This window comes from Globicephala melas, chromosome 1 (assembly GCF_963455315.2).
Source record: "Globicephala melas chromosome 1, mGloMel1.2, whole genome shotgun sequence".
Classification (NCBI taxonomy): Eukaryota; Metazoa; Chordata; class Mammalia; order Artiodactyla; family Delphinidae; genus Globicephala; species Globicephala melas.
This window is the reverse complement of record NC_083314.1, coordinates 146,228,753-146,243,537: the sequence shown is the minus strand read 5'-3', so window position 1 is coordinate 146,243,537 and position 14,785 is coordinate 146,228,753. Positions and strand designations below refer to the sequence as shown.

General features: G+C 34.6%; 1 protein-coding gene across 4 annotated transcripts in view; it reads right to left on the bottom strand.

Annotated features, from left to right (window-relative positions):
- Nucleotides 1–14,785, bottom strand: part of FAF1 (Fas associated factor 1) — a 499,298-nt gene that overhangs the window by 76,546 nt on the left and 407,967 nt on the right. For all 4 annotated transcript variants that reach the window (XM_060305721.2, XM_060305705.2, XM_060305724.2 and 1 more), the window contains one exon: nt 10,132–10,220. In XM_060305721.2, the coding sequence (XP_060161704.1) occupies nt 10,132–10,220 (89 nt within the window). The remainder of the gene's footprint in view (nt 1–10,131; nt 10,221–14,785) is intronic.

Genomic DNA, 14,785 nt, shown 5'->3' with positions numbered 1-14,785 from the left:
TTTTTGATTCTAGCCACTGTAGTTGGTGTGAAGTGGTATCTCACTGTGGTTTTGATTTGCATTTGCCTGATTATCAATGATATGGAACATCTTTTCATGTGCTTATTGGTCATTTGCTTATTTTCCTTGGAGAAATGTCTATTCAGATCCTTCGCACAATTTTTAATGGGAGTAATTTACCTTTTTATTATTGAGTTGTAAGTGGTCTTTATATATTCTAGATACAAGTCCCTTATCAAATATATGATTTGCAAAGATTTTCTTCCAATCTGTGGGTTGTTTTTGCATTTTCTGGATGGTGTTCTTTGAAGTAATTTTGTCATCAGTACTGATTCTACCTTATCTTTTAAAATCTAACTCAGAACTTGCAAAATAATCATTGTTAAAACTTCTCTGGTAATATACATTTCTCATTGATGAACAGAATGAAGAGATGATTCTACCTCATATATATATATACGTATAACAATATGCCAAGAACCGATTCTCACTTCGCACACAGTAGTGGTTTTATCTAACCGAAAAGCAAGATAGTGAGCACAGTGTGGTCACTGCTCTTCCACAGACCATCCTATTGCCATTGCATGCCATCCAACAGTGCCATTTGATGAAGTACTTCCCTAGGAACTTATTCTCCTGTCTTGTTTGAGCATTTTTTTTTTTTCTACTGTTAACTTTGTAGTAGCTGGATTTACAAGTTTCTTGTCAGGAGTAATATTTGAATCCATTTTTACCTCAGAGTCCAATTTGTAAGCAATTTCTCCTGGTTTGGTTACTTCTCTGACTTAAGCAATAAAATTTAAAAAATTGTTTTAGTGGTAAGTATTCTTTTTTCTCTTGCTCTGAAAAAATCTATTGATTTAACAGAGAGGTAGGTCATTGGGCTTTATTTACAAATGAAACAAAAATTTTGAAGACCTCATGGTTTTATGATAAATTTTATAACAGAAACAGTGGCACTAAGGGTAAATAGATTGCTTTTCCTATATAATCAATTTTCATATATTTACTTCTCAGTCAAAATTTTCTTTTATAGAAGCTAGTGTGAAATCATTAAAATCAGAGTCAGCTGCCTTGGCATTTCCTATACTAGCACTATAGTTCTCTGAATTATGTTTACACTGATGTTGAAGTAGTTCCAACTATCTGTACTGATTTACAGTATTTATTATAGTATTTTCATCACTGTTTTTATGCTTCAATGAACCACATGTAAGCCACGATCAATTCTGGTGAACTAAGAATATAATATAACTAATTTACGAAGGAAAAATGAATGTAAACTTAAGAATAACACATGAATGACATGAAAGTTCAGAAGCCAAATCAACTGCCCCAGTTAAATGAGTATTTGTCAAGACGAAGCAACCAATGCAATTCTTGTTGTACATGAGGAGTCTAATAAATTGTAAAAGATACAGTGAATGAAATAGGATTTGGAGGGATACCATAATTTATTTTACATTTCAAAATGTGAAATAAAAGTGAACAAAACTGATTATGTTGCTTGTTCACACCTAACTGCTTGGAATCCTTGATAGATAGCTGAGTACACCAAAAGTCTAGGAAACACACTGAAAAACACTGCCTTAGAGATTAGAACTATACCTGATATATAGGAGGAACTTGAAGAATGACTACAATTATTATCTTATTCCTTACCTGTACTACCTGCCTCATAGCTTGCACTGGCAGAATGCAAGAGCCCTTCTGTGTTCCATGTCAAATTGCTTATATAGCATGTCTAGCTCACCCTAGCTGGGTGCTCCTGGGGCTTCATCAACTTGGAACTGCTGGGTTGTAAGTCCAAGGACCCTGTTTGTCTTGCTCACAACTGTGTTACTGGTGCCCTACATCTGGTGCATAGAAAAAGACCAATAAATATTTATGAAATGAATATATACAAGCAAGATGAGTGAAAACATCATCTTCTGTGATCTGGGCCTAACTATGGAGAAAAATCATTGGATGAAGAACCCTTTTAAAACATTTAGGGACTTCCCTGATGGTCCAGTGGGTAAGACTCCACGCTCTCAATGCAGGGGGCCCAGGTTTGATCCCTGGTTGGGGAGCTAGATCCCACATGCATGCCACAACTAAGAGTCTGCATGCCACAACTAAACGTGCCACAATGAAGAGCCCACATGCTGCAAGTAAGACCCAGAGCAGCCAAAATGAATGAATGAATAAATATTTTTTTGAAATTAAAAAAAATTTATGCACCCAACATAGGAGCATCTAAATATATAAAATGAATATTAACAGACCTAAAGGAAGAAATAGATAGCAACACAATAATAGTGAGGACTTTAATACACCCCTTTCATAATGGATGGATCATCCAGACAAGAAACCAATAAGGAAACACTGGAGTTAAACAACATGTTAGACAAGATGGAGTTAACAGACATATATAGAACACTCCATCCACAAGCAACAGAATACACATTCTTCCTAAGTGTACATGAAATGTTCTCCAGGATGGATTATATATTAGGTCACAAAACAAGTCTTAACAAATTTAAGAAGAGTTAAATTGTATCAAGCATCTTTTCCAACCAAAGTAATGAAACTAGAAATCAGTTACAAGGAGAAAACTGGAAAATTCACAAATATGTAAAGATTAAACAACATGCTAATGAACAACAAATGGGTCAAAGAAGAAATCGAAAGAGGAATCAAAAAAATACCTTGAGACAAATGAAAAGAAATACAACATAACAAAACTTACGGGATGCAGCAAAAGCAGTTATAAGAGGGAATTTCATATCGACAAATGCCTACATCAAGAAACAAGAAAGGTTGTTGGAGAACAACCTAACTATATCTCAGGAAACTAGAAAAAGAAGAACAAAGTTGTTCTACTAACAAAGTTAGTAGAGGGAAGAAAAATAACAAAAATCAGAGTGGAAAGAAATGAAAGAGAATAAAAAGACCACAGAAAAGATCAATGAAATAAGAACTGGTTTTTTGGAAAGATAAACAAAATTGACAAACCTTCAGCTAGACTCACCAAGAAAAAAAGACAGGAGTCAAAATCAGAAAGAGTATACATTACAACTGATACCACTGAAATACAAAGGATCATAAGAGACTACTATGAACAATTATACACCAACATATTAGATCACCTAGAAGAAATGGATAAATGTATAGACACATACATAATGTACAGACTGAATCATGAAGAAACAGGAAATCTGAAAAGATCGATTTAAGGAGATTAAATCAGTAATCAAAAAATCTCTCAACAAACAAAAGCCCAGGACCAGATGGCTTCACAGGTGAATTCTACCAACATTTAAAGAATTATTAATTCCAATCCTTCTCAAACTCCTCCAAAATATAGAAGAGTAGGAAACACTGCCAAATGCATTTTATAAGGCCAGCATCACTCTGATACCAAAACTGGACAAGGGCACCACAGGATTGGAAAATTACAGGCCAATATTCCTGATGAACATAGATGCAAAAATCCTCAACAAAATATTTCCAAACTGAATTCAATGACACATTAAAAGGATATTGCATCATGATCAAGTGGGATTTATTCCAGGGATGCAAGAGTGGATTAATATACGCAAATAACTCAATGTGATATATACCACATTAACAAAACAAAGGATAAAAAACATATGATCATCTCAATAGATGCAGAAGAAGCACTTGACAAAACTCAACATCCATTTGTGATAAAAACTCTCAACAAAGTGGGTATTGAGGGAATGTACCTCAACAAATTAAAGGCCATTTATGACAAGCCCATAGCTAACATCATACTCAACTGTGAAAAGCTAAAAGCTTTTCTTCTAAGATAAGGAACAAGACAAGGATGTTCTTTTCTTTTCATTTTTATTCAATGTAGTATCAGAAGTCCTAGCTAGAGCAATCAGGCAAGAAAAAAAAAATAAAAGCCATCAAAATTAGAAAGGAAGAAGTAAAACTGTCACTATTTGCAGATGTCATGATATTATATATAGAAAACCCTAAAGGTGCCACCAAAAAACCGTTTTAGAACTAATAAATTCAGTAAAGTTGCAGGATACAAAATCAACATACAAAAATCTGTTATGTTTCTACATGCTAACAACAAACTATCAGAAAGAGAAAACAATCCAATGTACGACTGCATCAAAAAGAATAAAATACCTAGGAATAAAAATGTTCATACTACCCAAAGTAATCTACAGATCCAATGCAATGTCTATCAAAATTCTGAGGACATTTTTCACAAAAATAGAAGAAAGAATCCTAAAATTTGTATAAAACCACAAAAGATTCTGAATACCCAAGTAATCTTAAGAAGAAGAAGAAGAAAAAAAAGCCAACAACAAAGATGGAGGCATCAGGCTTCCTTGATTTCAAACTATATTACAAGGCTATAGTAGTCAAAACAGTATGTTATTGGCATAAAAACAGACACATAGATCAATGGAACAGAACAGAAAGGCCAGAAATAAACCCATGTATAAATTGTCAATTATTTTACGACAAAGGAGCCAAGAATATACAAGGGGGAAAGAACAGTCTCTTCCAAAAATGGTGTTGGGAAAACTGTACAGCTACATGCAAAAGAAAGAAACTTGGCCACTATCTTACACCATACACAAAAATTAGCTAAAATTGGATTCAAGACTTGAATTAAGATCTGAAAGCATAAAACTCCTAGTAGAAAACATAGGTAGTAAGCTCCTTATCATCAGTCTTGGCAATGATTTTTTTGGATCTGACACCAAAAGCAAAGGCAGCAAAAGCAAAAATATACACACAGAAGAGTACATCAAATTAAAAGGCTGTTGCACAGCAAAGGGAACCATCAACAAAATGAAAAGGCAAGCTACCGAATGGGAGAAAATATTTGCAAATCATGTATCTGATAAGGGATTAATATTCAATATATAAATAACTCATACAACTCAATAGCAAAAGAAACAAACAATCTGATTAAAAAATGGGCAGGGATTCTGAATAGACATTTTCCCAAAGAACATACACAGGTGGCCAACAGGTACATGGAAAGGTACTCAACATTACTAATTATCAGGAAAATGCAAATTAAAACCATGAAATATCACCTCACACCTGTTAGAATGGCTATTATCAAGAAAACAAAAAATAACAAGTGTTGACGAGGATGTGGAGAAAAGGGAACCTTTCTGCACTGTTGGTAGAAATGTAAATTGGTGCAGCCACTATGGAAAACAGTATAGAGCTTCCTCAGAAAAATTAAAAATGGAACTACCATATGATCCAGAGATTCCAATTCTGGGTACTTATCTGAAGGAAACAAAAACACTAACTTGAAAAGATATATGCACCTCCATGTTCACTGCAGTATGATTTATAACATCTCAGACATATAAGCAACCTAAATGTCCATCAGTGAATAAACGGATAAAGAAAATGTGGTGTGTGTGTGTGTGTGTGTGTGTGTGTGTGTGTGTGTGTGTGTGTGTAATGGAATCTTATTCATTCATAGAAAAGAAGAAAGTCTTGCCATTTCTGACAACATGATGGACCGTTGAGAACATTATGCTAAGTGAAATAAGTCAGAGAAAAATACCACATAATCTTACTTATATGTGGAATCTAAAAAAAAAAAAAGAAAATCAAGCTCATAGATACAGAGAAAAGATTGATGGTTGGCAGAGATCAGCGTGAGCGGGCTGGAGTGGCTGATTGAGAGGTGGGTAAAATGGATGAAGTTAGTTGAAAGGTACAGACTTCCTGTTATAAAATAATTAAGTCATGGGGGTGTAATGGACAGCATGGTGACTGCAGTTAATAATACTGTTTTGTATATTTGAAAGTTGCTAAGAGTAGATCTTAAAAATTCTCTTCACAAGAAAAAATTATAACTATGTGTGGTGATGGATGTTAACCAGACTTATTGTGGTGATCATTTTGTAATATATACAAATATCAGATCATTAACATTGTACACCTGGGACTAATACAATGTTATATGTCAATGATATCTCAAAAAAAAAAAAAAAAAAAAAAAACAACCACCCTTTTGTGAGCAGAAAGCAACCAACTACAGAAAGCCATCTATGGTATTCTCAGCTATCCATTTAGTGCTCGAATCATTAACAGTTAACTCAATTAGCTCTTCTTCCTTAAAGTTACTTCTGGGTATTAGATCTTCTCTGACTTTTACACTTTCAGTGAAATTCTGATGTTTAAAAATACTGACTTTTGTTTTTGTTTTTAATCTCACATATAGATTTATACATACCTATATCAGGGAAAACTCTCCTAACAAAACTATTGATACTATTCTTGCTAGCTTCAGGAAGTAGTCCAGATATATTTTTAAAGAAGTCTAATAGTGAAAGATCCTTTTAAAGGTTGGTCCGTTGTATATGTTTTGCTTTAGTTTTTGCACAAAGAAACTGTTTTTATTCTCTATCTTGTGATGACTTACTCCTGTTTTAAAGAAAACATCAACAGAAGCCAGAATCTGTATCCTGTTTATCATTGTCAGTTCTGGAAAGAGAATGGGTATGACAATGGTGAGATTTTAAACAGATGAAAGGAAAAGGAGTTCAGTGCTTCAAACAGTAAGATAAAGACAAAACTTAGGACAAAAAAGTTACACATTCCATGGGGCGAACAAAAAGCCAACAATTTCCTTTGGCAACACAAAAAGCTGCCTTGAGCCAATAAACCTACCCTCTCTGTGCTGTGGCAGTACTGTTTTTAAGTCTCAAATCAGAATCCTTAAAGGGTAAGCCTAAAAAGGCCCCTCTGGCATATGTTGCCCATGTTCCACTAGTATATTCTTACCATTACCAAAGAAATGAGAATGCTGTTCCTGACCTTGAAATCTGCCCTGATCTCCAACATTTGGGTTTTGACAATTACAGAGATATTGTTTAGATACAAATTGATCAGAGTGGTTAGGCTGGAAAGGGGTAATTCTTGCACCTACGATAGGGGATTCTAAGTAAATTAGTGTTGAATGGATGAACGAACAAATGAATGAAACCACAAATAAATCAAGAGCTAAGTATAATAAACTCTTGATAATCAGAGGTTTTGAGATTATTCACGGCTAAAAAAACTAGTGCATATGAAAAAACTGACTCCATTTACATGTTAGAAAGCATCTATTGTTTGGAACCAAGCTGTAATCAAAAACAGATGCTAAAATGTGGCCACTGTCATATAGTGATATTTGCTTTTCTCCTCATCCCTTCTTTGCAAATAGCCCCTCACTAGAGCAAAGCACCTCTCTGTCCCCAGGACCTAGCCCAGTGCTATATTCTTCATAGATGCTCAGTAAACACTTATAAAACCAAACTAATACCATTAATAAAAATGTCTATGAATAAATCTATATGGAGATAGTTCTGTCAAAACAGAGGCTCATACATAATTTATACTTCCTAGTTAGAGACAGAACAATTAGCGATATAAAGGTTAGCCCATTCTGAGCCATTGAAGAATGACTCAGAGTATGAATATGCTTTGGGCTTGGTTTTATTTAATAAAAGCTTTATGTAATATAGGCATCTCTGGTTGCACTAATACAATGGTATCATTGAAATGACGGACGTAACTGAACCAAAGATAAGTTTAAATAAATTCAGGCCTAGGAAGCCATCCTTCAAACGTGTTCACAATTTAATTTTAACTGTATGCTTAAGTCTTATTTGAAATTTTTTATAAAGTAAAACCAAATTCACAATTACAAGGGACAGTGTTTCTTATCATTTACTCAGCAGATACCAAATCATGATCTGTGCATAGTCTAAAAGAAGTTTTTAAACTTAGAAAAGCTTTTCTTAGGAACTCTACTTATGACCTGAAAGATAACTTTCATAAGACACTCTAAAAACAAAAACAAAGAGAAATCTTTTATCTCTTGCAGTTAAATTTCAATAAAAAATTTCAATTATACGGAGTCTTGGATTTTTCCTGTAACCCTCATATTAAGTTTTGTGCTCAGTATTAAACGAATTAAAGTCAATTTCCTTACCAATGAATTATGAGGAACACAAATTAAAATTAAAGAATGAACTGGGAATATGCATGCAAATATTGTGCATTCATATTATTATACAGCATAATCTGTACATCGAGAACTAATGAGACTCAAGATTTAAATGGCTGAAGAATGTGTTTAGTGAATTATTGTCAATCAATGCCTCTATTCCAGGATAAATGTAATCTTGAATGGCAACACACCTATTATTACAAATTCCTAACTAAGTACAGTACTTCATTATTTCAAAATGTCAGTGTCAATTTATAAAGTAACAGATAAACACCATTCTACCATATACCCGATTACCTTTCCCTCAGAGTAAATGAAACACTACTAAGAAAAATTACAAACAACATTTTTACAGCAATAAAAGGAATCTACTGAGTATTAAAACTCTAGGTAAAGTGCTCAGAATTTTCATATCTGTTAATGTGGATACATCAGGTTTTATATCATTGTAATCAAGTATTATTTTTTCAAGTCATATTATTTCATGTAAATTCTTTCAACTATTCATTTATTCAATCACTTACAAACATTTTTTGAGTGCCTACGTTGTCCTAGGTACACTGTTAGAAGACAGAGTTACAAACATGAATACGATACAACCCTTGCTCTTTAACTCACAGTCTAGTAGAAGACAGAGACAAGTAAATAAAGTTAAATACAACAGTACAAGGTTAAATGGAAATTGTTTATGTTTTTCCCATTTGTAATAGCTAAAGAGTATCGTATTGAAAACACTCATTATACGCGGAAACTTTTCATCATTGCTCAGAAATCAAACTCTCCTTTATTTGTTCTATGTAAATCTTTCTTTAAAAATTAAAAACAAAGAGAAAATTAAAAAGAATAATTTGATGGATATACAAACTTAGCATCTCAAATTAATAAATGATAAGATTTGTTTCATATTTTATCTTGAGACTGTTTTCCAAATCCAGAAATTTCTTGACTGATAAAGCACTAATAATTACTTGAGATTACTATAGATCCTACTAGCTGTGTGACCCTTGGGTAAATTAACTTAAACTTTTTGATCCTCAGTTTTCTCATCTGAAAAGTAGAGATGACAATACCAATCTGTGTTGGATTATGTTCCATTTGCCCCTCAGTATCCATGCTCTACCTAGCTTTTTGCCCAGGGAGGTTCACTTGCCTGCCTTTCAGTTTCTAGTTGGGTTAGGTCAATAGGAGGTACTAGCAGGAGATCAGAGTATAAAAGGAAAGGGAAGCTATTCCTTAGTTTCTTCCTTACCAGTTCACCAAGGGTTGGCTATAGCTCTCTAATAGAAGTGATCCTCTTCATATACCACCTTCTCCTAGGCCTTTAGGCCTAAGGGTAGTAATGGCTTCCTTTAGCCCTAGAGTGTACTATCCATTGTTGACTCCCATAAACTCTGCCCATATCTTCATAAATAGTTCCCTTATTAAACTCTTTTCAAACAACCCAGTTTGAAAGTGTCATCTGTTTCTAGCCAGAACTCTGACTCATATGCAGCCTCAAGGGATTGTTTTGAGGATCACATGAGATGATAAATGTAAAGTGCTTTGCGTAGTGCCTAGTACATTACAGATATTCAGTAAGTGTTGACTACTATTGTCATTATGAATATTGCTGTTATTATTCTATTTGAGGTTCCATGCTCATCTCATCTATACCATCTAAATATGTTCGGGAGACTGCTAAATTCAGAATTCTGGTGATCTTTTTACTAATTCTCACAGTGCTTCAAAAATATGTTCAAGTGTAAAATGTGTTTATTGCTAATCAATCTCAATACTTAAAAAGAGAAAGAGGACCTTAAAAGTGAGTGAAAAACCCATATAATAGATTGGATTTCCTGAACTGTAGTTTCTTCTGTAAACATGCTTCAGAATTCGTTTCCTGTAAATTGACCTCCTGCCATCAAATCTAGCAAAGTATAAATGTCCATAAAGTTAAACAAATTGTTGGGTCTTGGGTCATGAAAAGAATGGACTGAAAGGTAAATTCAGTGGCATAAAAACCCTTCGTTCATGTGGAAACACATCTTCATCAATGCCTTATTTATCCATCATGACATAGGCAAGCATCACCATTTGACACATCATCTCAACAAAATCCTATTAAAGGTCTACTTAACCTTTCACCTTACCTCATCCTTTATATCTTCCTGTTGCTGGGCCGTGAAGATCTCCATTGCAGCCATGAGTCTCATCATTAACTCATCCACTGTTGTGTTACCTAGCAACACATGGAGATAGCCAAACTTCACATTAAAATCATTATAAAATGGAAAGTCATTCTAGAATTAATCAGTAAGGAATAACTACAGTCTAAAAAAATTACAGACTGGCATGCTAATAAAAACTTTCATGTTTTCACTGAAAAGTTTCATATTTTCAGAAAGAAAACACTGGCAATTAAAATTTCAGAATACTTAGATTTGAGGGAACAGTCTCTTACTTAATAAGAAGGACTTTCAGCACTACAAGAAGAATATCCAAGTCATGAGGATCAAAGTATCTTTCAAGTTAGGAAAACGTATCTACTTAATAACACTAGCAACAACTACCATTTGTTTATATGCCAAACAAATTACATTAAGTGATTAGGTTTATAGATATAAAATCTCATTTAATCTGTACAACAATTCTATGAAGGTGTTATTATGATTTTGAGTGTAACGAGAAGGAAAATGAGGCTTAGAGAGCTCAAGTAACCTGACTAACCAACGTCAAGTTGGTTAAGTTATAGGGCCAGGATTTGAAACCATATGAGTCTGACTCAGAAGCCTGTCTCCTTTGCCATCTTAGCATACTGTTTACTTAGAATTATCTCCTATCACTAAAAATTCTTTGGTGAAACAAGCAGTAATTCAATTTCTGAAAAAAAAAAAAATTTTTTTTCCCAACTGATATTTTTCCCTTTCAGCTGCTTTCAAATGACTATGCTATAAACTTTATGGAGAAGGTATTGTAATGTTTGATTTTCTTGAATGCTATTTTATCCCTGTCCAAGTTTGTAACAAACATATAGCAAATATATGCCATTTCTTGCATGCATTAAGTTCTGTTATTTGCTTTGGATGCATCTACAAGAGAGAAGGAAACTCATGAAGATACATAAAGATATAGCAATTTTTCTCTTCTTTCAAACCTACAGGCAAAAGAGCCTGTCTTCTCCAGGGCCTGAGAAGGTGTCTTCTTGTCCCATTAATGGAATGGCCACCAACGAGACAACAAATAGTAAGCATCCTTGCTTGTATTCTTCCAGAGTAGGGTTTGACTAACATAATCTTTCAATGGTCCTTTCCCAGTTTCCTTTATGACCACTGGCAACATGCAGTTAGGGAGCAGCTGCGGTCCTTAGCCAAAGAAATAATCTAATTTGGTCACATCAGCACTACTCTCTCAATAAATGAGCTAGAGAACAAGTATTATCTTGGTGTGATATCATGTTACCAAGAAAGCAGAACTGGTTTTGTAGTCAGAGTTCTAACCCTAGTTCTGCTACTTATAACTACATGATCTGGTACCTACAAATTGCCTAGCACATGACAAGGGCTTAATAAATATTCACTTAGTAAACAAATGAATAAGAGAAGAGGGAGTGACTTTAGCTCTCTAACGATCAATTTCCTTATCTGCAAAATGAAGATAACACTTCCTCTGTAGGGTTCTTAGAAGGATCAGAGATAATGTAAAGTGCCTGGTACATAGCACACACACAATCACTGACAGTTATTATTAACAGATATAACAAATGGCAAAAAGTTTAATAAGAGAAACTTCAACGTAGATTTTGTTACCAGGCAAATCTTTGGGTTTCCATTTCTTATTTGTAAACTGTAGTGACTAACAACGAGTATGGGGCATGAATACTTTGTGGAGGGTACTAGAATCATCAATGGGGAAATAGTATAATTTTACAGGTACTACACACTGGTCATTAATTTTCAGGCTTAAAGCCACTGCTTATCAACTATGCTTCAGCCCTAACTATACAGGCTCATTGCCAAACTGTACTTGAAGGTATTTTATACCTAAGCCCTTAATGATCCAAGGTGGAGAAAGGTTCCAGTTAATGCAGTTCAGGGAAAATTTATTTTTTATAGCCTATTGCAACAGAACCTCTTTATACTCTTAAAAACTATTGAGATCCCTGAGGAATTTTTATGTGGGTTATGGTTACCAACATTTACTGTGTTAGAAATTAAAACTGAAATTTCTAAAACATATTTATCAATTCATTTAAAAGTAACAATAATAAACCCATAATTTGGGGCTTCCCTGGTGGTGCAGTGGTTGAGAATCTGCCTGCTAATGCAGGGGACACGGGTTTGAGCCCTGGTCTGGGAGGATTCCATATGCCACGGAGTGGCTAGGCCCGTGAGCCACAACTACTGAGCCTGTGCATCTGGAGCCTGTGCTCTGCAACAAGAGAGGCCGCGATAGTGAGAGGACTGCGCACCGCGATGAAGAGTGGCCCCCGCTTGCCACAACTAGAGAAAGCCCTCGCACAGAAATGAAGACCCAACACAGCAAAAATAAATAAATAAATTACTAAACTCCTACCCCCAACATCAAAAAAAAAACCACCCATAATTTGTTAATATAAATATCACATTTATGAAAAATAACTATATGTTCCAAACGAAAAAGTTCAGTGAGAAGAATGTACTTTTTTTTAACATTTTTGCAAATTTCTTTAATGTCTGGTTTAATAAAATGCAACTGGATTCTCATATCTATATCTACATTAAACCAGCTATAATGTGTTGTCTTGGTTGAAATTTATGAAGCAATTATGGCCTCACACAGATATATAATTGGAAAAAGGAGGAGTATTTTAATAGATAATTGTAGATATTTTTCTTTAATACACCCAAACTGACAAGTGGAATTTTTTTCAAGGTTAGGTATGTGAGGAATTTGAAACCGTTATCAATGAACTTATTGTACTTTGTTATATTAAAATCCACTGGCCTATTTTGCCCTTTGAATGGATCTTTTACTCATGCATGAGTTTATAACATTATGCATTGGTCATTTGGAAAATATTGGTTCACGGAGTCATGCATTCCTTCTGAATGTTGACACATCTAATTTTATGATATCAAAAAAATCACATTTATTATCATCACCATTGACATCACCAGAAAAGTATTTAAGCTGTCAATCTTAAATGGAGGATATAACTTTTTGCTTAAAAACTCAAATTTTATCATTGGCAACAAATGTTGTCAGTTCTTTTTCTTGAAGTAACAGACTCACTTTGTTCATCCTGGAGAAATGTCTGCCCATTGCGTCACACAAACTGTAAAGACGGTTAAAAATTAATAAAATAATAATTTAAAAAAATGCACATACATGGAGGTGAAAAATATGACTACCAGTACAGTTCTGTGTCATGGCCTTGATTTGTGCTAAGATGCCAGCAGTTTTACACAGCACTGATTTTGTGCCACTTAGTACAAATGTCAATACAGTAAAAAAAAAGAGTCTATCAAAAATAGACCTTGTAGATTCCCTGAAAGGATCTAGGGGACCTCTAGGGCCCATGGACCATGCTTTGAGAACCACTACTGACTGTAATATTGCTGGAAATATTACAGCAAACAGGAATGAAATATTATCTTAATTAATATGAAATTAATTAATATGATTAATTAATATGAAAACAGGAATGAAATATTATCTTCATTATCTATTTACTCTATGCATTTTGTTCCTGCAGCAGGTCTTCTTTAACATTGTTTGTGAAAGTGAATGCTCTAGCTATAGAGAAAACATAAAATACCAGAGGTTTTGTTTTATTTGAGTTTTAAAGGCACTTGAATTTATACCCCTTCCTCCATTACATTATCTGCTAAAGAACTTGTGACTTAAATAGGGGCAGAAATTAAGTATCTCAGACACAAGCTTTAGCTTGGAGCATCTGAAACATCCTTTTCCCTGTGGCATAGAAAAGATACTGTTTTCAATGTAAGCTTTGCCATGTATAAAGGAATTTTTTATACTAATCCTTAGGATACATTAGTAACATAAAAAATATCACTCATTTTTTTGGTAAAGAATGTGTGCACTGTGATTAAATTGACAGGCATCCTATAGCTTCACACCTCAGGGTTGCATTCTAGACGTGGATTCACACAAATGAGGAGAAATGACTGCCACTGTGAACTATTCAATTCACACTATCCAGTCACTGGTTTTTCCAGATAACTAAAGATAAGGATTTCCTTCAACCAATCAACATTACAACAAGAAACATATATGTGTATGTGTGTGTGTGTGTGTGTGTGTGTGTGTGTGTGAATGAAATATCATATTTGATGACTGATTATGGCTTAATTTCTAGTTTAGAAAATTTAGCAATTCTGAATATTTAACATGATTATCCTATGTCCCAAGGGCTGTGCAGTTTTATTAAGATGTTTCTGTTGGATTTTCATGAAGCATATTTCATAGCACCTATACTTTTTTTTTTTTGCGGTACGAGGGCCTCTCACTGTCGCGGCCTCTCCCATTGCGGAGCACAGGCTCCGGACACGCAGGCCCAGAGGTCACGGCCCACGGCCCACGGCCCACGGGCCCAGCCGCTCCGCGTCACGCGGGATCCTCCCAGACCGGGGCACGAACGCGCGCCCCCTGCATCGGTGGGCGGACTCCCAACCACTGCGCCACCTGGGAAGCCCGCACCTATACTTTTTGAAGATATTCTTTTTCCGGGTGTTCTATATTTTAAAATGCAAAGATATTTACCAATACAGAGAATTACTTTCAGCTTTGATGGTAAATATTACA